Below are 27213 nucleotides of genomic sequence, written 5' to 3'. Positions count from 1 at the left end.
GTAAGATAGAGCAACAGGAAATAGGAAGTTTAACTACATTGAACCCTTTTGTAGAGACTCTTTTGCTGATAGTCCTAAGATCAATTATGGTGAAGATTTCTGGAGAAGCTTAATTAATATTTCCTGTGGAGAAGGGGGTGCCACTGCCTTGCCAGGCATGATGGTGTATGCATATAATCCCAGTGGCTCTGGAGGCTGAGGCAGGAGGATTGCAAGTTCAAAGCCAGCCTCAGCAATTTAGCAAAATGGTGAGACCCTGTCTCTAAATAAAATACAAAAAAAGGTTGGGGATGTGGCTCAGTGGTTAAGCACCCTTGCATTCAATCCTCAGTACCAAAAAATAAATAAAAGTCTGTTTGCCTTTAGTTACTACCAGGCACTGATAACTCCGAATAATGTCAGTGATACTTCACTCTTCCAGGATTGATTGTTCTCACCATCTCCACCCTCTGCCTCTCCTGCCGTGAGAGTCCCCTTCACCCAGGGGTTTCAAGACCCTCCCATTCTTTGTACTTTCTGCAGGGCTGAGCACCAGTAAGTATAGTTTAGTAACTTACCTCATCCTTAAACTATGCTAATGTGCTAATAAGGGGAAATAAAGCATCCTTCCTTCCCCACCCCTAGCACAATTTAGAACCCTCCCTACATTCCCCAATAATGGTTGCCTCTTTTGAAGTACCTTGAAGATGCCACCCCTTTTGTTGGTTAATCTAGAGCTGGTATTTCCAGCTTCTTAGAGGAGGATTACAAAAGAAGAGTGTACAAGTGGAAGAGTTTAGGGGAGACTTTTGTTTCACCAATGCACAATTGTATTGTCTGTGAAGCACTAATGGTGGGTATACATTCTCCGTGTACTGGTCATTGCTATCCATGTTTATCAGGATAATGTCTAAAATTATTTCAGGCATGCATAAATCATTCCTCCCTATATTAGTCATGGGAGTTTTGCTGATGCCACTCTTCTGTTCATTTTTGTGAAGCCAGCCTTTGCTTATTGCTGAAGTTACAATTAAGATAGGCTCTATTGAACTTGACCAAAGAAAGATTCAAGAATGAGTGTAAAACTGGGGTGTGGCTCAGTGGTAGAGCACATGCTTAACATGAGCAAGGTTCCAGATTCAATCCCCAGCACAAGAAAGAAAGAGAGAGAGAGAGAGAGAGAGAGAGAGAGAGAGAGAGAGAGAAAAGAAAGAAAATAATGAGTGTAGACAAATACCTGTGGCACTGTAACATAGAAATGCCCACTACCATATTCAAGGAAATAGAAGGAGAGAATCTATGACTAAGTCCTCAGGGATAAACCTTTCCAAAGAAAGTATCATTGAGAAAATGTGACAGCTGGATAGGAGGTAACTAAAGCTGTACTTTTAAAATTGAGTTATAACTTAACATATGAGAAATTACACAGGTCTAAAGTATATAGTGAGAGCTACATTTGTCTATAATCATTTGTTTTGTTTGTTTATTTTGTTTTTCTTTTTTTGTGGGAATGGGGAGCTCTGCTATTGAGCTACACCCTCAGGCTTTGAAAAAAATATATTTTTTAAAATTTTGAACAGGGTTTTGCTAAGTTGCCTATGCTACCTTGAACTTGCAATCCTCCTGCCTCAGTCTCCCAAGTAGCTAGGATTATAAGAATGCCTAACTGTCTGAAACCATTTTACCCTGATTCAGATCCAGCACCTCAGAAGGCTCCCTCATGCCCCATCATGATCAATACCCCTGAAGAGGTAATATGTATTCTGACGAGGTTGCTTTTTCACATTAATGATTTCTAATCAGTGCATTTTACTCAAGAGAAAGATAGCATCACTAGAGTAGGATTTGATGGCTCCTAGGATAACTTACTATTAGCATTGCTAACACTCAGGCTATCCTGATGCTGTTAGGAAGCCTATTTAAATCTCCTGTAGTCATGGTATTTGTTAGAAGGCAAGCCTATGGCTGGGGCTATAGCTTAGCGGTAGAGCACTTGCCTCACACATGTGAGGCCCTAGGTTCAATCCTTAGCATCACATAAAAATAAATAACTAAAAACAAAGATATTGTATCCATCTATAACTAAAAGAAAAAATTTTTTAAAAAGGAGGGGAGCCTACATTTTGGCTCCTGTGGTAGATTACTCCAGGCAAGTTTGACATGGCATACACGCAGGTATAACAACTGGGAAAAAATGCCTTCAGTGAAACAGAAGGGAAGAGATGGCAAAACTGCATGTAGCCACACTTATCTACCAACGCCAATGGCACAACTGAAATGATGGTGTTAATATTTGTTTTAGCCTATTGTAAATTTACTTGGCTAATGAACTTTAATAGTAGTGCATAATCAACATGGCAATGTTAACATATGAGTTAATAAACAAAGCTTACAAACTGGATATTCTTATCCTTGGTCATTACTCATACTTTGAATATAGTTGACAGTCAAAATTATTTGTTGGATTAAACTAAGACTAATTTTGAAATTAGTATTTGAAGTGTAAAGAGGTACTAACTTGGACACACCACACTATTCTCCCTTGCTTCTCCCTCAGCTACTCTTCCTCACTTCCTTTTATTTCCAAATTAAATCCCAGTCATCTATCAATTTAGAGCCCAAGAAAAATTAATCAATACAACTATTTATAGATCTGTTTTTGTGTGCAAAGTACTGTATCAGGCACTGTGGAGGGAACCAAAGAAGTACACATCTATATGCCTTCCGGAGCTCCTATCTCAGTTGCTGGCTTAGAAAGAGCACAAATTGAATGTATTTGGGCAAGTTACTTAAACTTTCTGTAACTCAGTTTTCTTATCTGTAAATGGGAATGATGAAAATAACGGCCTCATGTGGTTAATGTGAAGAATAGGTGAGGTAACACATTAAAGAACTTAGAGAAGAGCCTGGATCTTAATGAACACTACTGATGAGTTTGCTTACTTTGTATCCCCAGGGATAAAGAAGGTCCCTTAATTCAAAATATGACAAGAACTGAACCTTATGGTATTTGTAATACTCAACATAGCTTTACTCAAGAATATTTTGTAACTAACTACATGTGGAATTTCTGGACTTGGAAAGCAAGCAGCATAAAGCTATGTAATGAACTTAGACTTCGGAACACACACGCCCAGGGATGTAGTAAGAATCCAGGATCCACTACTCATTAGCTATGTGCTTGTAAGCAAGTTAAGTAATCTGTTTAAGCTTCAGTTCCTTCATTTGGAAATAGGGGAATAATACATAATTCATAAAATTATCATGAGGATTAAATGTGCTATTACATTTTAAGCTCTTGACACAGAACCTGGTACATAGTAAGTGCCCATTAAGTGTTAGTTATTATTATTTTTGCCCCAGGTTGTTGTGAAAATTAAGTGAGATAATGAATATAAAGTATTTAGCTCAGTGTCTGACACACAGCAAAAATTCAGTAAGTGATCCCTTTCTTTCTTTTCAGTTTGAAAGATTTGGTGATCACAATTTCTACTAATCATACTTGCTCTCAAGAGAGTGATCAAGGCTGGTATAGCCAACCGCTATCAGAATCTAAATGTTTATTAAGACAAAGGGCTGTCATGCAATAACCCAACCATGCCATTATCAGGCTGTCCTCCTTCCTGTTTCTCTAGGCAGCCTTTCCTTATGTCAACTCAACCAGTTAATCTCTTAGTCACTTGACATGTGGCTATATATACACACAAATATATGTTCATGCATCCTGTGCTGCAAACATTTGCAGTGAAGTTTATCTTAAAACACTGTGTGGGCTACATGAAATGCTAAAACGATGTTCAAGTGCAAGTCCTCACAAATCAAGAAACAAAAAATAGTTCCTTGGGAAATATTTAACCACAATGAAGAGACATATAATGCTTTCTTATACAGTGCTTTATAGTTTTTCACATACTTTCACATACATTACTGCTTCATTTGATCCGCAGGATAACCCTGAAAGTGGGTATAGGAAGCATTATTGTTATTTCTGTTCAGGAGAAGAAACCAAACCTCAAAGAAGTTCACTGGCCTACTTGCCAAAAGTCACCCAGCTTATAAGTGATAAAAGGATCTTGAAACCAGGTTCTTTTACTCTGACTTTAAGTACTCTCATGCATCATATTATTTAATTTTTGGAGCTATGTATTTCATAATTAGAACTCTAGATATTGTGTAATCATTGAACAACACACTACCCTTGTAACTGGTGTAAAGAATGGGACTTTTTATAAATAGAGAAATATAGATGCCTGCAATTACAAAATTGCAATAGAAAGATAGTGGTGGAACTGGGTGGAACTCTTGGTCTAATATGTTATCTTTCACTCACATGATGGAATACTAAATTCAATTGTAGCACTACTATTGAGGCAAAATATAGGCTTTCTCTCTCTCTCTCCCCTTCCTTCTTCCCTCCCTTATCTTCCCTCTCTCTTCTTCTTTCCTTTCACTCATTTTTCCTTCTTCTCTTTCTCCTTTCCCTCTCTTCTTTCTCCCTTCCTCCCTCTCTTTTTCTCTTTCTCCCAATCTCTCTCTCTTCCCCATTTGTGCCTTTTTCTTTTGAAGACTAGATTAATTTCCAAATAATGCTCACCATTTTTGAGCTGATGAATCCAACGCTTTCTCAGTTCTTCAGTTGGGGAAAAGACATAGAGAGGCCCTTCATCATATACAACCTGGAGCAATGGACACATAGACTTCAGCAGTTAAGTCTTGGTTGGTACGTATGGGTTATTCACTTGGACAAGATGGAGCAAAATTTTAATTCATGGTTCTCCCACACACACCTAATGGCCATCCCTCACTAACACTAGCCCAAATAAATCAAATTTGGAACCACAAACCTACTTAAAAAATAAAATATAAATTAAGTACTATCATCTATTAGTATTTTTGAATGCCTACCATGATCAAGACATCATGCTAGGTGTTATGGAGATGCATGAAATATAAAAGATTTGGCTCTGACTCTCAGAGTTAATAGCCAGCACATAATGGATTCTAAAGCCAAAATAAATTAATTTTAAATTAGCTGCTGTTTAACATTATCCACTAGCACATCCAAACAATGTCATCTTCTTGAAAGACAAATGGTAGTAAAAATTATGTCTAAAATACCCTTCCTTTACAGATTTTCTAACAGTCAGGGACATGAATAAGATCCTTTTGCATTTTTTTCTGGCTTGTTAATCTTGCTGTGCTCAGAAATCCATGACAGCCCCCTCCCCTGAGACTTTCCACTTCCTTTTCTGGCTTTCACTGTTGCAGAGTCTGCTATTTTCATGACATGTGGCCTGAGTTTTCAGGACATAAGCAAGCCATGTTGAAGATCAAATTTTGCTCTCCTTTGTGGCTTATATTTCATCCACAAGGCAGGTATCTATGTGGCTGGTTCTTCAGCTATTTCACACTAGAATAGAATTTAGGTTTATGTGTAAGTCTAATAAACCTTCCCCATACTGAACTTCCTAATACTACTCCTTCCCTCCCCTTTTCTGTCTTTTCAACCCACATAACCACCATTAGACAGATAGGCAGAACCAGAAGGAAGTGAAATGCTCACTCAACAAGTAGAGCATCTTTCTCAATGCACACATAATAGAATTGGTGCTATATATTCTTTTTGAGGTGTAAATATGGAAAGAAACAATATTAGATTAGGAAAATAGCAAAACAAATATTCTCAACCCTTGTTGGTCTAATTTCTTGGTCTAGCTAAAACCAAACACTTGCTTTGTAGGCCACAACCATCTACTGAACATTTACTAAAAGAAGGGCTTGCAATTGTAAATATGTATCTTTTACAAGTCAGAAGCATCTCTTAAAGATCTGAGACCCATTCTCAAGAATGTAATCATCAAAACAATAATGCATTACTCTTCAAGACTCCATGGGAGTATAAAATCCTATCTTTGACAATTACCAGTCTATAAACACAACTGGCCTATTATCATTTACACTAACCAACCCTTCGTAATTTTTACTTCTCTGACTCTGAGCTCTAGTGCTCAACCTTAGTTACTTGCTTTTATTTGGCTTTAAAAAAATCACTAACTCTGGAGGTCACACAGCTGAGCTATATGTTATTAGTCTCCCACTAGCTTTGCTGTAGATAACACCTCTGAAATGTGGGTCATGATGACAGGATGCCTATGTTATTTTTCAGGAACTGGAAGGACATGTTTGTGGAAACCACTAACTCTTTGCAAGGGTCCAGTGGGTGATGTTTCCACATCAGGAGACCCAAAATTCCACCTTCAGATCATGTTTACACAGCCATTTTCTGAACATGCACCCCATGAAGAACCATGGAGTTGGATTGCACATGTGCAGACTACTGATTGCTTCACTTCCAACCACCCTGTATCTCTACTCCATAAATATCCCTAAACCTGTTGTAGAAGCAGATTTGAGACTTGGGTCTCCCACCTCCATATTTGAAAATAAGATCTTTTGCAAAACTCCTTGTTTAAGTGATTAGCACACTGTGCAGTGGGCAAATGGGCCTGGTTTCGTAGCACAGCCTCCTTGTTCACTTCAATTTCAGTGGACTGGGATTTAGTATATTTCCGTCTGGCCTGTACCCCATCCCTACCAACTATATTGCAAAGTCCTTCCCAGAGTTAATGAGGGAAAATAACTCACCTGGAAAGGATAAGGAAATCTTTCAATGATTGAAATCTGTTCCATTTCACTGGACTCTTCACCCCTTCTCTATGATGAAAGAAAAAGGTATGGTTATGTAATGTTTATACATTACTTTTTATTGGGTTTCTTTAAGTATTGGGAGTGTTTGTTTTGCAGTACTGAGGATTAGACCCAGGGGCACTGTACCACTGAGTTCCATCCCCAGCCCTTTTTATTTTTTTCTTTTGAGATAGGTTTTCTTTTTTTATATATTGATTATTTAAAAAAAATAAATGGCAGCAGAATGCATTTCAATTCTTGTTACATGTATACAGCACAATTTTTCATATCTCTGGTTGTATATAAAGTATGTTGACACCAATTCATGTCTTCATACATGTACTTTGGATGATGTTTTCACTAAGTTACCCATGCTGGCCTTGAACTTGGAATCCTCCTGCCTCAGCCTCCTGAGTCACTGGGATTACAAGTGTGTATCACCACACCCAGCTAGGAATTGGGAGTCTTTTTCTGTGTCTTCAGAAGCACCTCCTACACAGACAATGCCAATTCTTAGTAATTAATTCCTATTATCCAGTTGGAACCCATATCCACAGGATCCAGTGCATACTCAGTCAAGAAAGCCTGAGATAGTTCAATCATTGGGGAAAGGAAATTTTCTAAATAATTGGTGCTGGGACATCTAGCCACTAAAATTAGATGCATGAGGGGAATTAGGTAGTTAGCTATTTCACATCATACACCAAAGTAAATTTCAGATGAATTTAAGAGCTTAATATAAAAAGTGAAAACTACGAGTGACAGATAATAAATATAAATGCCTCTTTATATAATCTTGTGAGAGGGATATCCTTTCTAATAATAATGATAAAGATGGAGTTATTAAGAAACAGATGAACTTATTTGATGACACAGACTTTCAATTCCTGTAAGGCAAAAACACCATAAACAAAAATCAAAGATAAATGATAAACTGGAAAATATTCTCAACATATAGCTAAAAGATTAATATTCTTATATCAAGATCTTGTTGAAAGAACTAGGAATACAGTAAATATATCATTAGAAAAATTGGCAAGTTCAAAGCCAGCCTCAGCAACTTAGCAAAGCCCTAAGCAACTTAGTGAGACCCTGTCTCAAAATTAAAAAAATAAAAAATAAAAAGGACTAGAGATGTGGCTCAGTGGTTAAGCACCCTGGGGTTCAATCCCCTGTACCAAATAAAAATAAAAATAAAAGGACCAGGAATGTAGCTCAGTAGCAAAATCTCTGGGTTCTATCCCTAGCACCAAATAATAATTATTATTATAAAATAAAATAAAAAAGAACAGTGGGTATAGTTCAGTGGTAAAGCATCCCTGTGTTCAATCCCCAGTATCAAAAAAAGTTTAGTTAAGCAAATTATAATATATCCATGATAGCTAACATCATGAAGTCATTAAAATCATGTAATTAAAAATATCTATTTTTAGTAGAATACTTTCCGGCATGCAAGAAGCCCTTGGTTCGATCCCCAGCACCAAAACAAAACTGGCTTTGAAATTGCCATCCTCCTGCCTCAGCTTCCCCAGTTGTTGGGACTGCACCACCACATCTGACTCCTAGTCCTTTTAATTTTTTTTTTTTTTTTCAGACAGGGTCTTGCTTAGTTGCTGAGAGTTTCTCTTAGTTTCAGAGACTGGCCGTGAACTTGTAATCTTCCTGCCTTAGCTACCCAAGTCACTGGAATCATAGGTGTGCACCACAGCACCCAGCTAAATAATCTATTATTACACACTTAGTGTAATTACACTCTTCGAATTATTCAACAGCATATACCACATTGATAATATCCATGCATAAATGTTTGGTACTTTTATTATTGTCTTTGGGAAAAGCTTCTTATTTATTGTTAAATTGAAAAGGTAGATTATAAGGAAAGATGTATAGTATGATTCTGTGTTCTAAATATATTACATATATTCATGTATGTTTATGCATTTTTAGTAGAGAAAAGCATCTGCAATTCTATGTATATGAACATGTTAATAGTTGTTTTAGCTGGACAATGGGATTTTGTACCATTTTTTTTTCTTATTTTTGTGCTTTTAAAATATTTCCAGAGATTCTATAATAAATTTGCATTACTCTTGCAATCAGGGAGGAAAAAAAAGAAAACAACATTGTATTTATTTATTTGTTTGTTTGTTTATTTATTTATTTATTGTGCTGGGGACTGAACCCAGGGCCTTGTGCATGCAAGGCAAGCACTCTACCAACTGAGCTACATCCCCAGCCCCAAGAAAACAACATTTAAAAAAAATCAACTCAAAATCAGTTAGCCTCTTCTTACCGGAATTTGTCTTTCAGGGGGAGGATTTTTTTCAGGAACCACTGTTTCAACGCAGGTGATCTTTTCAACATCTATTGAACCCTTCTTACTGCCTCTTCTCTGAGAAAGAGAATGAGGAAGAAAATGGAGAAAGATTAAGAATGATTAAGCAACCAGATGACTAGATTTTCTTATCTAATCATTCAGCATGGTGAGGTGGCACCCACACTCTATATCAGGACCTGTTATTTTGGAAAAAGAAAACCTTCCAAATCTATTAATCTAACTTTTGACTACCAGATAGAGGACAAATACTATGGTAGTGTTAAGGACTGTATCAGCCATAAGAAACAATGAAGCAATTTTCAAATTTTGGGTTTCCTTCTTGAGAATCCTTTGTTGAGCATTCATCAATTGCAAGATTCCATGGTAAGACTTCCCCTGTGGCTTCTTAGCACCTTTGAATTTCTGTCCCAGCAGGGCTGTAGCTAGTTCTAATCTAGGAAATATTTTGCTGACCTTGAATATACATGGGTCATTTCTACCTCCCTTCTTCTACCAAGGAAGATGCACAATTTCCCAAAGAAGATCTAAGATCTGGAAATCTTGAAACTCAGGCTTCACAGCTGAGAAACTTACCCCACGTTCAAAGTCATACTCATAGTAGGAAAGTTTGTGCATAGTCAAGAGAAAGAGACGCTTCTTGAAGTTTAAAGGCGATGTTTTCTTTTTTTGCTGTGAGCGCTTCAAAAAGATGCTCTCCAGTATCACTGCAGCCATCACTTCTTCTTTCTGGGGCTCACTTGTGTGCTGTTGATAATGAAAGTTCTTGAGATTCCAGTGCATTAATTCTCATCCCTCCTGGTTCCCCCTCAGCCTAGTTACCTATTGCAAATGGAACAAAAGTATGCATTACTAGCAAAGAGGCTTATTTCCACCTTGATACCCTCCTTACACAGTCCCTAAGGTCTGTCAATCCTCAGGAATAATAGATGCACACTGAATTGGGGGGGGGTGATTTTACATTGTGAGTTCACAAAAATGGGGTTGTTATATAAATCAATGGAATGCATTAGATATCAAATGACATGTACCTGTGTGTTTGGTAATGTCAAGAGGCAGCTTTACACTAGTCACCTTTTTATGATGTGTACAGAATTTGTGAACAGCAAAAGTCTCTATGCAGCTGTTGACCCTAATGTTCCCAAAAGGTATAATGCAAGTTCCAGAACTCCATGGAGGCAGATAGTGGCCTTTTGGTTCCAAGTTTCCTAGATAGTGAGTATAATTTTTCAAATATTGTTCCACTAGGGTCTGTCAACCAAGGAGTCTAATAAGGACATGGAGAGTATACCTGTAGTTGTGGATACATGCTGTCACCCAACATACTTTGTACGTTACCCACTGATTGAGTTACAAAAGGTAGGCTTTATTCTCAAGTTGAAAACACAAATTTTTTGGTGGAGGAACAGTTGTGTTTTCTCTTTTGGCTTTCCCCCCCTTTTTCCTTAGTTATTTTAGGCAGCATCATGCAAAAGTAATGCAACCGTCCTAGTGGCATGGAAGTGAGCAGTGTTCATTTATGAACAGTAATGTGGTTAACCTTCCTAAAAGTTCAATATTCCAGAAAGATTCAGTTCAGGTAAGTGAAATATAAAAAAAGCAAAGGAAGTCCCTCAAATCTACCAATCACTTTTTAAAATGATTTAAAACATTTTTTTTTTAGTTGTAGACTGACACAGTACGTTTACTTCATTTATTTGTTTTTATGTGGTGCTGAGGATGGAACCCAGTGCCTCACATGTGCTAGGCAAGCACTCTGCCACTGAGCCACAACCCCAGCCCCTACTTCTTTTATTCACATAAAACACTGTATAGGGGGCTGGGGATGTGGCTCAAGCAGTAATGTGCTCACCTGGCATGCGCAGGGCGCTGGGTTCGATCTTCAGCACCACATAAAAATAAAGATGTTGTGTCCACCAAAAACTGAAAAATAAATATTAAAAAATTCTCTCTCTCTCTTCTCTCTCTCTCTCTCTCTCTCTCTTTTTAAAAAAACTTTACATCCATTCTTCACCTAAAGTTATTATTAATTCCAAATCTTTATTTAAAAAGTACAATGAAAAAAAAAGGTGTCATAAAAATGGAGCACTAAATGAGTGATGAAAAAAAACCACTAGTCCTCCTCTCAAGTTTTTTTTTTATTTTTTAGTTGCAGGTGGACACAATATCTTTATTTCATTTTTTTATGTGGTTCTGAGGATCAAACCCAGTGCCTCATGCATGGTAGGCGAGCGCTCTACCACTGAGCCACAACCCCGGCCCCTCCTCTCAAGTTTTGTTAGAAGCAGGTTTTTTTTTTCCTATGAAGAAGATTAAATGTATTTATTTATCTAAACATCTTATGCTTTTGGTGGCACCATGGAAGCAGAATAAATAAAGTCAGCAGGGTTTTTTGTTTGTTTTTTCTGCTCGCCAAGCACAGATTATTGCTTACACCAGGAGGGCAATGTATGGTTTTTATCAAAGTTTCAGGCTATCCACACAGTTTGCTGTTTCCTGTGGTGGAGACAGTTCCATTATCATACTGGGAAGACAAAAATAGATTAAAAGCAGACAAGGATGTTCAGAATTATCACTTTGCCTCTTGTCTACCATGAAAATGTCATTGCCTTCTGGTGATGGATTAGTTCAATATTTTGTAAATAATCTTGGGAGAAAAATTGGGCAAAGTTGCAAACTTTTCCCTACATCATATCACATATCTCTCTTCCCTGATTCCCTGGTTTAAATTATCTCACATAGGAGTGATAAGCTGCTAAGTTTACAACCAATAAGTCCTTTCTAACATTCAATTTCAGCTTAAAATTCAAAAAGGTCTCTTTTAACATTATAATCATTCATTTACCCAGAAGTAGTGGTGACCAAGTAATAATACTCTGTTCTCAGGAATTGCTAATTCATTGAGTTCCCTATAATACCATCACATTTATTTCATGGTGAGTTACAATTAAGTACCTCTTCGCAGTCAAAGACCCAAATTACAGAACACAAAATAAAACCCTAAAAATATTGAGTAGCATAACTGCAAATGGGATCAAAATCATCCCAACAAACCACAATTCTGCTTCTTATAGCCAAATAAAGGACATCTAACATTTTACCCTTAATTTTTTTGCAGGATCTTAATGGATACATTCCTGCTGAGACTCAGCATCTGCTTTAGTCTCAGCTTCTGCTCTTATTTCCTCTAAGACAGGTCCTTCTGGATGCTACCTTTTATCTTTTTATTTTTTAGAATAAATCCGGTTTGTATAAGAGGAAGACTTCCACCTGAAATGTCTGTGTTGGGATAGGGTTTAGTGCTGGTCTAAGTATGAGGAAGTAAGTAAGCTTTTCACTAGCCATCATCCCTCTGAGAAAGAAGTGAAATGGCATCAACATCTAGATCACTGAACCAGAGTATTACTGGGGTTTCCATGGTTTGGTATCTCCTTCTTTGGATACTTTTCTCCTATCCCTTGTGATTTAGTACAGAATCATGTAGCTTGAAAGTGTGGTAGTTCTTCTGTAGGCACCATCAGTCCATCAACCAATAATGTAAAAATATAAACGTCCATCTTTATGTCTTCTGGATGGTTGGGTTTGCATTAAAAGGCAGAGCATCCATGGGTACTCATTGTGGAATGTCCCAGTTTTTTTCCTCTAACAATATTAGCAGTGTACAGTCAATTTGACCATAAATTATGCATAGTAGGGCTTACCCTGAACCTCATTCAAGGGGTGTGAGGTGGGATGGAAATGGAGGTGACATAATGTCTCACAGACACACACACACACACACACACATATATACACACACATGGTTGTTCATATAGAGAAAAAAAGAGGAGAAAGGGGAGAAAGACAAAATTCTTTAAAGCATAGAGTATCAGTATCAGTGTTATAATGGCTTTTTTTAGAATTTCTTTTTTAGTTGTAGATGGACACAATACCTTTATTTTGTTTATTTATTTTTTTATGTGGTGCTGAGATCGAACCCACTACCTCACTTATGCTAGGCAAGCCAAAACCCCAGCCCCATCAGTGTGATAATGTTTTGTTTATTTTGTACCAGGGCTTGAACCCAGAGGCAGTTAACCACTGAACCACATCCCCAGCCCTTTTTCATATTTTATTTAGAGACAGGATCTCACTGAGTTGCTTATGGCCTTACTAAGTTTCTAAAGCTAGCTTTGAAATTGTGCTCCTCCTGCCTCAGCCTCCCCAGCTGCTGGAATTACAGACATACTCCACCACACCTTGCAATGTTCTTTGTATTAAACTACAAATGTGGGCTGGGGCTCAGAGGTAGAGCACTCACGTAGCAGGTGTGAAGCCCTGGGTTTGATCCTCAGCCCCACATAAAAATAAATAAAATAAAGGTATTGTGATAAAAAAAACTACAAATGCAAGGATTTTCACATAGCCACCTTTTGCAGCAGAATTCAGAAAGACAAAGCTTATTAACATATGAGTTCAGCCATCATATAACTGCACTATACCAAGGAATTAATATAAATGGCAGTTACACAATCAGTAAACTAAACCATCATTGGCTATTATCTTGCTTATAAGAGAAAACACTATTAAGGACAACACTAGAGTAAAATTCCCAAACCTACACAGCCTGCTTATGATTGGGAGAGTCCATGAGTGGATAGTTAGAAATATCTAGTATAAGAGTACTTCAAATAACTACTTAACTAGAATTTCCAAGAAGCAGTGTTTTCTCTTTATTTTTCCTTTAAAGTATACTTAATTGGCCAGAAAGATTCTGGTCATTCCCTTTCTCTCTGTAGAGGGATGGAACAGAACTTCTATTTCTCTGAGCGCCATCTACCTGTCAGGCATTTTATTTTGTTTTTTATTTATTTATATTTTTGCAATGCTGGAGATTGAGCCAAAGGCCTTGTACACAGCAGGCAAGCTCTGCACCTGCAACTCCCTAGCCCCTGACAGACATTTCACATGTGTTATTTCATTTATTCTTCACGACAAACAGATAAGAAATCCGAGAATCACAGAGATTACATGACTTGTCCAAACTCACCCATCTATACCCCTGCTATATCATGCAATCAATCCTTACTGTTTCTGTGGTACTTCATTACCTCCTGGACTTTCTTTTTGCCTTCAATGAGGTATGATGACATCCACCTCAGCACCCTGTCATTCCCCATGGCTATCATCAAAGAGCAGCTGGGAAAGACTCCTCTGCATCTTCTATGAATGTTCAGCAAGAAAGGAAATGTTGGTGAATATGGGGGATGAGAGAGCATCCTGGAGCCTGGGTTACTTTCCTCTTCATATTCCTCCAGGCTGGTATGAGTGATCTGTCCCTGTTAACAGTTGTCCTTGTTACATGAGAGCTCTTCTCAGTTTCACCAGGATTTTTGTTGTTGCTCTTGTTGTTGTTTTTTGTTTGGTTTTATTAATTTTTTTAGTCTTCCTTCCTTACATCCCCTTCAAGGAGATTCTTTTCTCACTGGTGGATTCCTAGTCACTTGATGCTGTTTTTTGGGGGAGGGTGTTTTATGTTTAGCAGAATGAAAGCACAGTTTTAGGTTAGACACCCACTCTATCTCTAGGGTTTTTATTGGTTACTGTAAATATAAAACCTTAATTGAATATATTTTCTTGTATATTATGAAATATTTCAAATAGGAAGTACAAAGAATAACATTATACTCATGGACTCACCACTTAGTTTTATAGAATCCTAATATTGTGCCATAATTACATCAGTCATTTATTTTTTTAAGAAATGACATCCTATTGTTAGGGCCCAATCCCCTTGTGTTCTCTACAATCTTAGTCCCTTCCCTTCATAGAGGTTTGCAATATATTGAATTTATGTTTGTCATACCTAGGCATGTTTTTATATTATTACTACATGTGTACGTATCCACAAAAGATATTTAGTATTGGTTTCTGTTTTAAATTTTATATCTAAATGGTATGTATTCTCCATCCGCTTGTCTTCTTTTCCCAATATAAAGTTTTATGATTTATTTATCATGTAGTTCTAATTCACACATTTTAATTCTTTTTTTTTTTTTTTTTGGAGGAGGAGGGTTGCTGGGGATTGAACCCAGGGCACTCCACCACTAAGCTACATCCCCAACCCTTTTATTTTTTATTGTGAGACAGGGTCTCACTAAGTTGCTGAGGCTGGCCTTGTGATCTTCCTGTGTTAGCCTCCTGAATTGCTGGGATTACAGGTGTGGGTTATTGCACCAGCTCATTTAAATTAATTTTTATGCACATAAAATATTACTGGTGAATACAGTCCATTTTTCCCATTCTCCTGTTGCTTGACATTACATTAGATTTTGGGCTGCATGCTAACCAGGAAAGTTCTGATCTGCAATAGTCATTTCCAACAGGTCTGGGAGTTCTGATTCTTTCCATACCATTGTTTGTTTTCTATTATAAACAATGCTTTCATGAACATTGTAGTACATATTATCATACTTTTTGCTTTCAGAATGAATTCTCAGTTACTTTAGACAAAGTGGCAAGCCCAGGTTCCATCTTTTAAAAATATTTTTTTACTTGTCAGTGGACCTTTATTTAGGTTAGACACCCACTCTTCTCTATCTCTAGGGTTTTCTGAGCCATAACCCCAGCTGCCTGAGTTCCATTTTATCTATTGGAGTATACATTTCATGTTATTCCTTGTTCCCTTTTTACTTATATCTTTCTGATGCTTCACTATAAAATCTGGTAAAATCATCAATTGTCTCTAGAGGGAGAATATAACAGATAGGCTAACTTTTTTCTACCAAATATTTCTTGTCAGTCCTAAGAAGCATCACTCAGGTTCTGATTGAGGTGTGTGTGTGTGTGTGTGTGTGTGTGTGTGTGTGTGTGTGTGAGAGAGAGAGAGAGAGAGAGAGAGAGAGAGAGAGAGAGAGAGAGAGATATGCTGGGGATTGAACCCAGGACCTTGTGCATGGGAGGTAAGCTCTACCAATTGAGCTATATCCCCAGCTCCTAATTGAGATTTTGATTGAGAATTTCTTGGCCTTGGAACCAGAAGAAAAGTCTTTAAAATATTATAATCATAGGGACAAAACAACTTAATTAATCTTATTACATTCTCAATAAGCTCTGTTCTGACTCCAGTGAAACCTAATCATTTTGTGATAAGCTTCATTGTCAGTGCTACAGGTAACCAGATTTGTGGGGAAGACTTCCAGGCAAAATTAGATTTTGGGCTACATGCAAACCAGGAAAGTTCTGATCTGCAATAGTCATTTCCAACAGGTCTGGGGGTTCTGATTCTTTCCATACCATTTTATATGGTTGACATTTTACATTTTTCTTCTGCTGTTTTGGAAATTTCTTAATCTCAGTGATTCATCATCTCTTTTACCCTGCACTAGAAACAATAGCTTCTGGGCAAGTGATCCTGGAAGAAGAGACAGACATTCAATCCATAAGTTTACAGTCAGTGTCAGATTGGTATCATACCTTCAGTTTTGTCCCTCTGTCCTAAGGGTCACTGCTAGGGTATTCCATCTTCTGTGCCTCTTTGGCCTTTTTTTTTCCCCAAGTTTATTTTTGTTTTCTTTAGTTTAAAATGTGTGTGTGTGTGTGTGTGTGTGTGTGTGTGTATTGTGGCACGTTGGATATAGAACTGGGTCACTCTACCACTGAGTTACATCCCTAGCCTTTTTTATTTATTTTTATTTTGAGACAAGTTCTTGCTAAGTTGTCCAGGCTGACCTCAAACTTGTGATCCTCATGCTTCAGCCTTCCAACTTGATGGGATTATGGTGAAAACCACCACACCCAGCTGGTTTAAACATTTTGTTTGTCCTTCCATATCAAAATAACACATTCATTATAGACAAGTTTCAAGCACAGGAGTATTAAAAAGAAAAAAATAAATTATCAGCTTATTATCCAGATGCAATAATCTCTTGGCATATTTCTTTATATTTTTTTCTGTGCATTTTCTTATTATATTTAAAATCATTGCACATACTATTTATGATTTGCTTGTTTTTTTAAAAAAAAATCTATCTATCCATCATCTATTCAACATATCTCTTTCTAAATAAGATCTGTTTCTTTTTGGGAGGCGCGGGGTACCGGGGATTGAACTCAGAGGAACTTGACCACTGAGCCACATCTCCAGCCCTATTTTGTATTTTATTTAGAGACAGGGTCTCACTGAGTAGCTTAGTGCCTTGCTTTTGCTGAGGTTGGCTTTGAACTTGCAATCCTCCTGCCTCAGCTTCCTGAGCTGCTGGAATTAAAGGCATACACCACTGTGCCCAGCAAACATTCTTTTTTTTTTTTTTTTTTTTGTATGTGTTGCTGGGGATTGAACCCAGGGCCTTGTGTATGTGAGGAAGCACCCTACCAGCTAAGCTATATTCCCAGCCCCCCATCCTTATCTCTTTTCTGCTCCATTTGCAATCACTTTTTTTAAGAGAGAGAGAGAGAGAGAGAGAGAGAGAGAGAGAGAGAGAGAGAGAGAGAGAATTTTTTAATATTTATTTTTTAGTTTTCCGCGGACACAACATCTTTGTTTGTATGTGGTGCTGAGTATCTAACTGGGGCCGCACGCATGCCAGGCGAGCGCGCCACCACTTGAGCCACATCCCCAGCACCTGCAATCACTTTTTAAATTTTGATTTTGTAGCAGACTAACTTTTTTTTTCATCAAGTCAGTGATCTCCAGTTCTAGTATATTCCAATCATACACCTATCTACAATTTAATTTCTCTTGATTCTAGAATTTCCATACAGTTAATAGACTGTAGTTTATTTTCATTTCACGGAGGTTTATGGTGAGGGCTTTCAAAGAGTGGGGATGAAAGTGTGGGATTAAAGCTTCTAGGTTTGTAATGCTCTCAAATCCCCCACAGTCACTGAACATGAATCTCCATAGAAACTGAAAGTCACACGTGGCCCAATTGTTTCAGGGTCCTCAGAGGAGTTCTACCTTCCCCTCCCCCTTGATGGCTTCATGCATAACGAAGCAGCTTTGGAGTCAGGTCTCTTCTCTATCTTCTTATTGTGTACTGCCTCACTGAAAAACCTAGCTCTCCCTTATTCTCAGAAGTTAGCAATCAGATCTCAGCATTACTGAGGGAAAAGTATCAGGTATCTGATGACTCTTTGGAGAACACCCAAACTGGTTTTCAAAAGCCATATCTTCCCCTTATACCTAAGCAACTTCCTGGTATGGTCTAGTCCACTGAAAGGAAACCATATAGGAAATTTGCTCGAATGGAAATAATAAATCATAGTGATAATGTAAAACTGCACCAATACCCTAGAAGTAGATGGAAAGTTATACTAGTTCTTACCATAAGGAATTTACAAAGGATTCTAAACAAAAACACCAATAGCCATACACAATTGGAATTTAGACTTTAACACAAGCAGTAGTTTAGCATGAATATAAAGGGGCCAGAATAGATAGGGCAGGCCCTAAGAAATATTGTTTAGGTGTAATGCTTTAAGTTTCCACAAATATCTATATTTTATGGCTTATTTTGAGGGTGACACTTTTATCAAATAACTGAGGCTCCAGAGAGGCTGTACCACTCTTGCTTCAGAGGCTTCGCATACAAAATGAGAAAAGGAGCAGAACTAATACACAACAAACAGCAAAGAAGACAGCCCCTGAGCTGTATAAACTCCCCTATCCCAGCCTTTGGACTTTGCTGCTGTCCTGTCTCTGGAAATGCACACATGGAATTTTTTGTCTCTGAGAACTGGGTAGCCAGGAAATTGTGATTCCATTTGGAGGTCTGACAACTCCTCCAAGAATGTCTTGATCAGGGTCAGCAATCCCTTTTATTCTAAATGCTAAACTATTTGCTCTGGATATGATTTGTGAAGACATTGGCAGGCCCTAGGCATAATAAAAATAATAGCAAATGCTGAGATAGAGTACTTATTATTGTCAGGCCCTGTTTTAATGTATTTATATTTATACATTAACTACTTCCAATAAGTCAGTAGGAAGGGTACTAGGCAAAAGGGGGGGATGGTAAAGAGCCAGAGGAGAAAGGGGCAAGTAAAATTCAATTCAATTCAACGATTATTTATTAAGTACTGACTCTGCATCAGGGATATGGTGATGAATAAAATAAAGGAGGATGTAAAGAAGAGGGGATACAGGTAGAGAAAGGAAGAGAAGATGAAGGAAAGGAGAAATGGAGAGGAAATGAGAGGATAAATAATGAAGACAGGAGAAAAGTAAGCTGTGCACATGGTAGGCAATGGTAGGAAGAGAAATCTTCACCATGATCTTCAGGGTTGGCCACACTGCCTGGGCTGAGGTGGAGGCTGCTTTGTTCTGGCCCAGTCTCTTATCCACTATTACCATGAGGTTGGCACACAATCCTTTCAACCAGCCAGATCTGATCCTGGCGATATTTGGCCTGATGCAGACCAAGGCTTGTAGCTTAGCACCTTAGTCTAGCCAGGGCCTTTCCCCAGCTTGCACTGCCTATTGTGCATGTGAGCATTTACCATTTTCCTAGATAGGTTGCCTCTTAGAATTTCATCTAAGGGCCTCATTGATGCAATATATATTTGGAGTCTTCAAGTGATATTTGACCAAAGTTTTTTTTTAACCTTACTGCCAACTGCATTATCTCTTTTCCAGCATGTTTTGCAGAGGTGTCCCCTTCCAACATTCGCTACCTGTTCAGATGGTCACCTCAGATAACTTTTTTCTCTTCCTGTTCCCCCAACAGCCCTCTCCAGAAAGGACCCATATAGCCCCTCTCATCACTGGAACAGACTGCTGGGGCCTTGTGCTGATGACACTCCCACCCTCCACCAGCAAATATATGGCATCAGCCATGCTTTCTCTCTGGTCTTAAGGGGTCCCAAGAGAGGTACTTGCTGCTGCTGCTGTCCATCCCCTGCCATTCCCCAGACCCACCTTGGTTCTGACTTAATGGAGGTAGCTTCCCAGATGCATTGAGATGCCAGGACTTGGAAGGTAGCACTTGATCTCCGAAGACACTGGCTCTGGAGACATATTCTTACAGTCCAGAGAGGAAGGACAGTCTGAGCAAACCCCACCCTTTCACAGCCACTCAGTTCCCTTTTTTTGTTTCCTGACTTAAACCAATGTCTTTTTTTTCTTCTTCTCAGCAGCATGGTATCTGGTTCCCTGCTGCTGTCCTTATTCCACCCCCACAATTGTCCCCGCCCCTCATTTGGTTGGGACCTCTGACACTACTATCTTGAGTCCAGCTCTGAAAGAATATTTCTCAACATTACTAGGGCCACTGAGACTCTACAAGGGGCTGGGATGAGTAGACAGATCATCAGACTGCCCTCCTTGAGATAAAGGATTATGGAAATAGCACAGAGAAAGGAGGCTTGGGGGTGTGTGTGTGCCAAAGATGGTGCAGAACAAAGGGACTGCCCAAGAGGGGTGTCTTTAGAGTCTACCTCCTTTGAGGCAGGAGACTCAGGGTCACACAATTAAACTCTATAGTAAAGGAAGGAGAGTACTCAGACAGGGACCCAAAAGTACACAGCCTGACAAAGGTACAGACAAGACTTCCCCTGCTGAGTCATTTTCTAAGAAAGCACTTTTTTTTCTACAGATAAAAATGCCAAGATGTAAACCCACACAAAGACTCATGCCCTTCCCCATTTTCCATGAATGTTGATTTTCTCCATTTAAGATTTGGCCTCAGGGATTAACAAATAACACTTTTCTCTTTAATCCTACAAAACAGGAAACAAGACTTATGTGTGTTACTTGAAGCCTGGATGTTTCCACAGAAGCCTCCCAGGCTATGTTTCCACCTACAATCTTCTCCCTAAAGATTCTCTGAGGAAATGCAAACAGTGTTGCCTGCAGACCCTGGTGATGGCAGAACCCCTTGTAACTGATCTGCTTGCCCACCTTAACTTATGAGGCACTCCCATATTTTCTTGCCCTGTAGTGCTGTACCCTAATGTAGAAACGGATCACAGTTCCCATGAGTCCATCAGAATTTTTAAGGCAACAGTATTTTTAAAAGATAAACTTTGGTAGGATGATAGAGTGATTAATCTTCATATCTGCACAAGACAGATGGGCAGTGAGTGTTGTACAGATCTCCCTACTTTATTGACAAATTATATATATTCTTTCATTAGTCTCCTGAAATAGCTGCTCCATTCACTGCCTGAGTGTTGGCCACAGATACTTACTGCATTTTACTTTACCTTGCCTCACTTTTTCTTCAGCCAGATGCTGCTTATTATCACATGCCTCATCTTTTGCCCAGGTTCATCTTGGGATGGGAACTGGGAGTTGATATGCATAAAACGGAAATCCAGACAGAGAGGAGGACTAGGGAAAGGACAAAGTGAACCTAGGCTCTTCACCCAATGCCCATAACTGCTCCTCTAGCACACTTGTCCATATCAAACTACTGTACTCAAATAGTGCAAATGAATAATGGCTAAGTGTCACCTCAGATTCCCAATGTAATATTAAGGTTTGGTTCTTGGTGCTATCCTGCTCAATATTTCTTTGAGAAAGACAGATAAAGTAGCCTATCTAGTCTGAATAGTGCTGAGTAGTGCAAGTTTGTATGAACTACTTGGGATGACAGACTCAGGTCCAAAAAGATCCTTGACCACCTGGTGTGAGAAGTCAAATTCAACAAAGGGTATTTTACCAAGCCTAAGGGTGATGCCCCATAACTGAGCCTAAACTTTGAAATTCAAATGACTTCAGGTAAATTTGGCACAGTAGTGCACACCTGTTATCCCAGCAATTCAGGAGAAAGAGGCAGGAGGACTTCAAGTTGGAGGCCAGCTTCACCAAGACGATGTCTCAAAATTAAAATAAACAAATGAATAAAAAGAACTGTGGATATAGCTCAGTGGTAAAGTGCCACTGGTTTCTTTTTTTTAAAGAGAGAGAATTTTAATACTTATTTTTTAGTTTTCGGCAGACACAACATCTTTATTTGTATGTGGTGCTGAGGATCAAACCCAGGCCACACGTATGCCAGGCAAGCGTGCTACTGCTTGAGCCACATCTCCAGCCCAGTGCTGCTGGTTTCAATTCCCAGTTACCATCCTCCCATTCCAAGAAAATGACTCCAAGTAAAACTAGGGGAGCAGTAACATTTGTAAAAATGGTTCAGGGTTTTTGCAGATAGTTATCAAGAGATATGTCACATCAGTTAGATGGTTGCCCAAAAACCCAAGGTAACATTAGATTTCCTTGTAGAATTAAGAAAGAGAAAAGTGAACATGCTACCTATTCTGCAAGACCAGGTCACAACTACAGTCTTGTGTTAAATTCAGAGTGCCTCACTTTATGGGAAAATTAATAAACAAGATCATTTCCAAAACAGAGATCAGGATTGATGTATAGATGAATAAGTTCTGGGGCTCTAATATATAGCATGTGATGATAGTTAATACTATACTGTTTACTTGAAATTTGATAAGATAACAGATTTAAGTGTTCTTACTCCTACACATGCACAAAATGGCAATGATGGATGTGTTGACTTGACTCTGGTAATTATTACACAATTTATATGAATAGCAAATAATCACACTGGATATCTTGAATATATGTAATTTTTCAATTAAATATTTTAAAATAAACAACAGCAATTAAAAAAAAACTCAAAAAACTTTGTCATGCCACATAGGGAATGATAGAACAAAGGTTGATTAGAAGAAGAGGACCCATGTTTTCTATCTTCATATTTCCATGCAATTGACATACAAACCTTTAGAAATTCCCTAAAGACCGGTATCATTGCTTTAAAGTCTGGAGAGAAGAAGATGCTGTGAGGTTTCAAGCTGGCAGTTTGGCAAAGAAACTTAAAAAAAATGTAGCAGGTAATGGTAATGTTTTTAATAACTTAGTCCTGAGATCATTAAAAAAAAAAAGGAGTGATCAGAGAGTCAGCTCAGGACTCATTGGCATTCCTGGAGCAAACAGGATACTTTAGGCTCTCATAGTTCCTTATACCCTAATCCACTGCCACCTCCTCCTGCATCCCAATCCAACTCTCTGTCCTTACTATTCTCTACCCTGCTGACATCCCTGCTTCACCTGTGTGGTACAGCAGTTAAGTGCAAGGCTATAGTGTTAGATGACCTAAGATCACATTCCAGCTTAAAAAAATAACCTGTGTGATTTCAGGTGAGTTTAATGCTCCGTATACCTCAGTTTTCTCGCCTGATACATATTAATAATGGCATAAGCCTCCTGTGGTGGTTTTCAAGAGGTTGTATGCAAAGTGGTTGGGAGAATATCTAGCACATAAGTGATCCATAATTGTTAGGTATTATAATTAGCAGGCCACAATAGCAGTATTGCCTAATTGTAAAGGAACCCAGGCTCTGGAGTTAGACTACTCAGATTTGTATCCTGGATCTATTAAATACTGTTGACATTGGGTAAATCACTTAACATTACATAGCCTCAATTTGTTAACCTAGAATTACTGTGAGAATTGTAGTAGACAATCCATTTTGAAGCTCAACACCCTCAGCCTTCCTCTGCTGAACTGCCTTGAAACCTAGAGTACATCTCCTGCTAACTACTGTTGCAGGAGCTGAACGATTTCAATTTCACTTATCCTAACCTACAGCAGCCAACTAACTCCATCAGCTAAAAGTGTTGCTTTAATATGGATCATTGTTCCTTTTCTTTGAAGAACTCAATTCATAATTTTATATTTCTGAGTATATTATTGTGTCCCTCCCTTAGAACAGTGCCTGACACAGAATAGGCATTCAATAAACATTTGTTGAATAGACCTATTGACCACGTGATAAATTAACTGGCGCAATTTGCTCTTTCCAATTCCTTCTTTGAACCATTCACTGTGAAACATGCTCCCAGCATACCTGAGGTGGAACAGGAATAAAATGCAGAGATGAAGGGCCCCTCCACTCTACCCTAGTCTCGGCTTCCCTCAGGGACAGGGAGGCCAGAAAGTCTGGAAAGAGCCTTGCTTTCTTCACTTAACGATACTACGTAGCAACGTCCGCCAAAAATGAAAAGTTGCAAAGTCAGGAGGCTGGAGGAAATGGAGAAGAGAGCCCTTCCTTGAAGCTCCCACCCTCGGCTAGGAATCCAGTCCTCTCAGCCGCCAGAGGTCGCTGCACCATGAACCTGGTACTCTTTCGTCGCTCTCTCTGACTCCCAGGAGAAAGTGCGAGCTGGAACCTCCTATATACTTCCGTTTCCGACCCTCTTTCTTTCTTTCCTTGCCGCTAACGCTGCCGCAAACATGGTAGGACGTTGGGTTTGGACCCGGTAACATCCAGCTTAATCCTTACCGCCGCGTAGACGGTACTGTCCTGTGGTGGCTCCAGGCCCCTGCGTGGCCCCGATATCCCAATGAAACCCAGCATTACTGGGATAGATCCTGAAGAGACCAGGCTCTGGGAGCTGAAATTGAAGTGATGGGGTCTATGAGGTAGACTTAGCCGTGGGTGAGGTTAATAAGCTTTCTTCCCTCTTTGGGGCCTAATAGAGGTTGCTGTGCTTGAAGCACATGGGACTGGACCACATTTTGCAGCCACAGGATCGTTGCGTGTTAACAAGGAGTTAGAATCAAGTTGGCGAGGGATTCCTCACCTGCAGCTGAGTCAGTGAGGCAATTGGGCCATTTTGGTCTGATACGTTTTGTGAATGGTGTGTTTACTAGGTGAACGTTCCTAAGACCCGCCGGACGTTCTGTAAGAAATGTGGCAAACACCAACCCCATAAAGTGACACAGTACAAGAAGGGCAAGGATTCTCTGTATGCACAGGGTAAGATGGCTTCTGCCTAATTTGGTGTTGATGTGGTATTTATGAAGGGGTGTGTGGAGAGCCCAGTATGGTGTCCTTTCCACCACCTGGCCCTCACATAGGCACTAATCTAGATAAAACCCAAAGGACTTTTTTCCATGTGTCTGTTGTGGTTTATGATCTTTAGTGTACCATAACAAACAACTTCTTTTTCCAGGAAAGCGGCGGTATGACAGGAAACAGAGTGGCTATGGTGGGCAGACCAAGCCAATTTTCAGGAAAAAGGTTAGTGGTGATTATGAATTGACATGGACCTTATTATGTGTGGGAAGGATCTTGCGTTTGTCATCTCTATCCCACACACATAGCATTAATCTCAGCAAAGTTATTGCAAGTGCCTGCAGTGACATGTACTAGGCAGTGGAGCCCGATGTCTGACAGACACAGGACTGCACTGATCGTTTACATTTTTTGTCCTCTTTTGGAAGAGGCAAAAACAAGGATTATGTCCTGTTTCCTAAGAACTGAAGTTTTAGTACATCAGTAAGTCCTTTCATTTTGCCTCCTTGCATCATCAGGTCTGAATTCTCAGCTCCTCAGTGCAGTAAGAATTGTTATTTGGGGCTGGGTTTATAGCTCAGTGGAAGAGCCTTTGCTTAGCATGGTGAAGCCCAGTGTTCATCAATTTCCCCAGCATTGCAAAAAAAAAAAATTTTCATTTGGCTTCTCAGTCTGCTACCTCTTTCACGAAGCCTTCAAACTTTACAATAGTCATTTAGGCTTCCATTAGCCTTGTGAATAATATATTATTCTCAGGCTGAGTTTTCTTAATTAGCACAGTGCCTAGAACATAGGATTTGCTCCAGCACTGCATCTCTTAACGCATTTCTTTTCATCCAGCCTGGTTCCAGAAAATATTAAAGAGTAACTTGAGTTCAATAAATGGTGTGACTATAAGCTGGTAAAAAGAACGCTTGAATGTCTTTTCACTTTTATATAACTTGTCTAGGTTCTGTCTAGGTCTTGATCTTTTGTGAACTGCAGATGAGCAGCAGAGCTCTGACTAAAGGGGAAGGCTAAAAGTTTTATTAGTGGAGAGTGTAGCTTGGTTAGATAACTCAATCAAATGTGCATGAATTTTAGATGTACATGGACTCTTTAATTTTTTTTTTAGTTGTAGAGGGACACAGTATCTTTATTTTGTTTTAATTTTATGTGGTGCCAAGGATCAAACCCAGTGCCACACAAGTACTAGGAAGCTCTCTACCACCAAGCTACAACCCCAGCCTAATTTTCTTTTTTTATTCCTTTTTTAGCACAAGGGATTGAACCAAGGGATGCTTCACCACTGGGCATCCTTAACAAATTTCTATCCCTCCTTTTTTAAAAAATTTGAGACAGGGTCTTGCTAAGTTGCTGAGGCTGTTCTGGAATTCGAAATCCTATAGTCTCAGCCTCCCAAATTGTGATGATTATAGGTGTGTGCCACTATACCTAGCCAGAAAGTGATGTTCTGCAAGGATTTATGAAGGATCTGGCTTTTTTTCCAGGCTAAAACTACAAAGAAGATTGTGCTGAGGCTTGAGTGTGTTGAGCCTAACTGCAGATCTAAAAGAATGCTGGCTATTAAGAGATGCAAGCATTTTGAACTGGGAGGAGATAAGAAGAGAAAGGTATAATCTTATTTATAGCTCTATTATGTTTATCCATAGCTGACAGTACAGGTTATGTATCCCTTGTCTGAAATGCTTAGGACCAGAATTTTTTTTTAGATTTGGGAATATTTACATAGATTTAACTGGTTGAGCATCCTTAAACCCAGTATTTGAAATCTAACACTTGTTAAGTATCATACTTAGAAAGTTTCAGATTTCAGTGTAAGGTTTTTGGTGTTGGTTTTGCTGTAAGTAGGAAAGGAAGAATGAGGAAACTTGCTTCAACATACGTAGCATGATTATCTCTTAGAAAAGATGTTATTGATGGAGTGGTGGTTCTTTCCAAAATATAAAACTAAGTATTTTTTTTTCTGCTTCATTACAGGGCCAAGTGATCCAGTTCTAAGCTTCATCGTTTGTTTTGTTATGAAGATAATAAAATGTTGAGGTTATCTTCGCTTAATTTGGTTGCATTTGGTGTTCTGGGAAATTTGTGATTATGGTTTAGAGTACTACATTTTGACTGATTGAGCTCATATCAAATGTGTGATTATTTAATTTGGCACTTTGTGTGTTCATGGGATCCCAGTTGCTGTTAAGCAAAAGTTATTGGTTCTCATTTTATCTAAGTAGAAAAAGTTTACCGAGATAAAAATAATCTCATACTTCTGGTACTTACACATTTCATAAGGATTTTGGGGGGTTGGATATATAGCTCAGTTGTACAGTGCTGTTTGCCCAGCACATGTAAGGCTCTTGGTTTAATCCCCAGCACTGAAGGAAAAAAAAAAAAAAAACCTAGGCAGAGTATGTGTTGTATAA

General features: G+C 38.8%; 2 protein-coding genes across 2 annotated transcripts in view; one reads left to right on the top strand and one right to left on the bottom strand.

The window, feature by feature from the left end:
• The window catches only part of BTK (Bruton tyrosine kinase), a 34498-nt gene extending 14465 nt beyond the window's left edge, over positions 1 to 20033 (bottom strand). The window contains exons 1-5 of the mRNA XM_081277847.1: positions 19899 to 20033; positions 9578 to 9748; positions 8960 to 9058; positions 6625 to 6693; positions 4574 to 4655 (exon numbers count right to left, since the gene is read on the bottom strand). Of these exons, the coding sequence (XP_081133973.1) occupies positions 4574 to 4655; positions 6625 to 6693; positions 8960 to 9058; positions 9578 to 9718 (391 nt within the window). The 5' untranslated portion in view covers positions 9719 to 9748; positions 19899 to 20033. The remainder of the gene's footprint in view (positions 1 to 4573; positions 4656 to 6624; positions 6694 to 8959; positions 9059 to 9577; positions 9749 to 19898) is intronic.
• Positions 20034 to 24148: 4115 nt separating this feature from the next.
• On the top strand, positions 24149 to 26854 carry RPL36A (ribosomal protein L36a). The gene is made up of 5 exons (XM_081276784.1): positions 24149 to 24234; positions 24652 to 24757; positions 24954 to 25021; positions 26287 to 26409; positions 26777 to 26854. The coding sequence occupies exons 1-5, from the start codon at positions 24232 to 24234 to the stop codon at positions 26795 to 26797; spliced, it is 321 nt and encodes a 106-aa protein (XP_081132910.1). The 5' UTR covers positions 24149 to 24231; the 3' UTR covers positions 26798 to 26854.
• Positions 26855 to 27213: the final 359 nt, after the last annotated feature.

The sequence above is a fragment of the Spermophilus citellus genome, assembly GCF_964194105.1.
Source record: "Spermophilus citellus genome assembly, chromosome: X".
Classification (NCBI taxonomy): Eukaryota; Metazoa; Chordata; class Mammalia; order Rodentia; family Sciuridae; genus Spermophilus; species Spermophilus citellus.
This window is presented reverse-complemented; position numbering and strand designations above follow the sequence as displayed.

What these genes read in the sequence shown, in the direction of transcription:
- RPL36A (XM_081276784.1), top strand. An exon ending in GGATTCTCTGTATGCACAGG is followed by an intron (nt 24,758 to 24,953) that starts GTAAGATGGCTT and finishes TTCTTTTTCCAG; the next exon opens with GAAAGCGGCGGTATGACAGG. An exon ending in GAGGAGATAAGAAGAGAAAG is followed by an intron (nt 26,410 to 26,776) that starts GTATAATCTTAT and finishes GCTTCATTACAG; the next exon opens with GGCCAAGTGATCCAGTTCTA.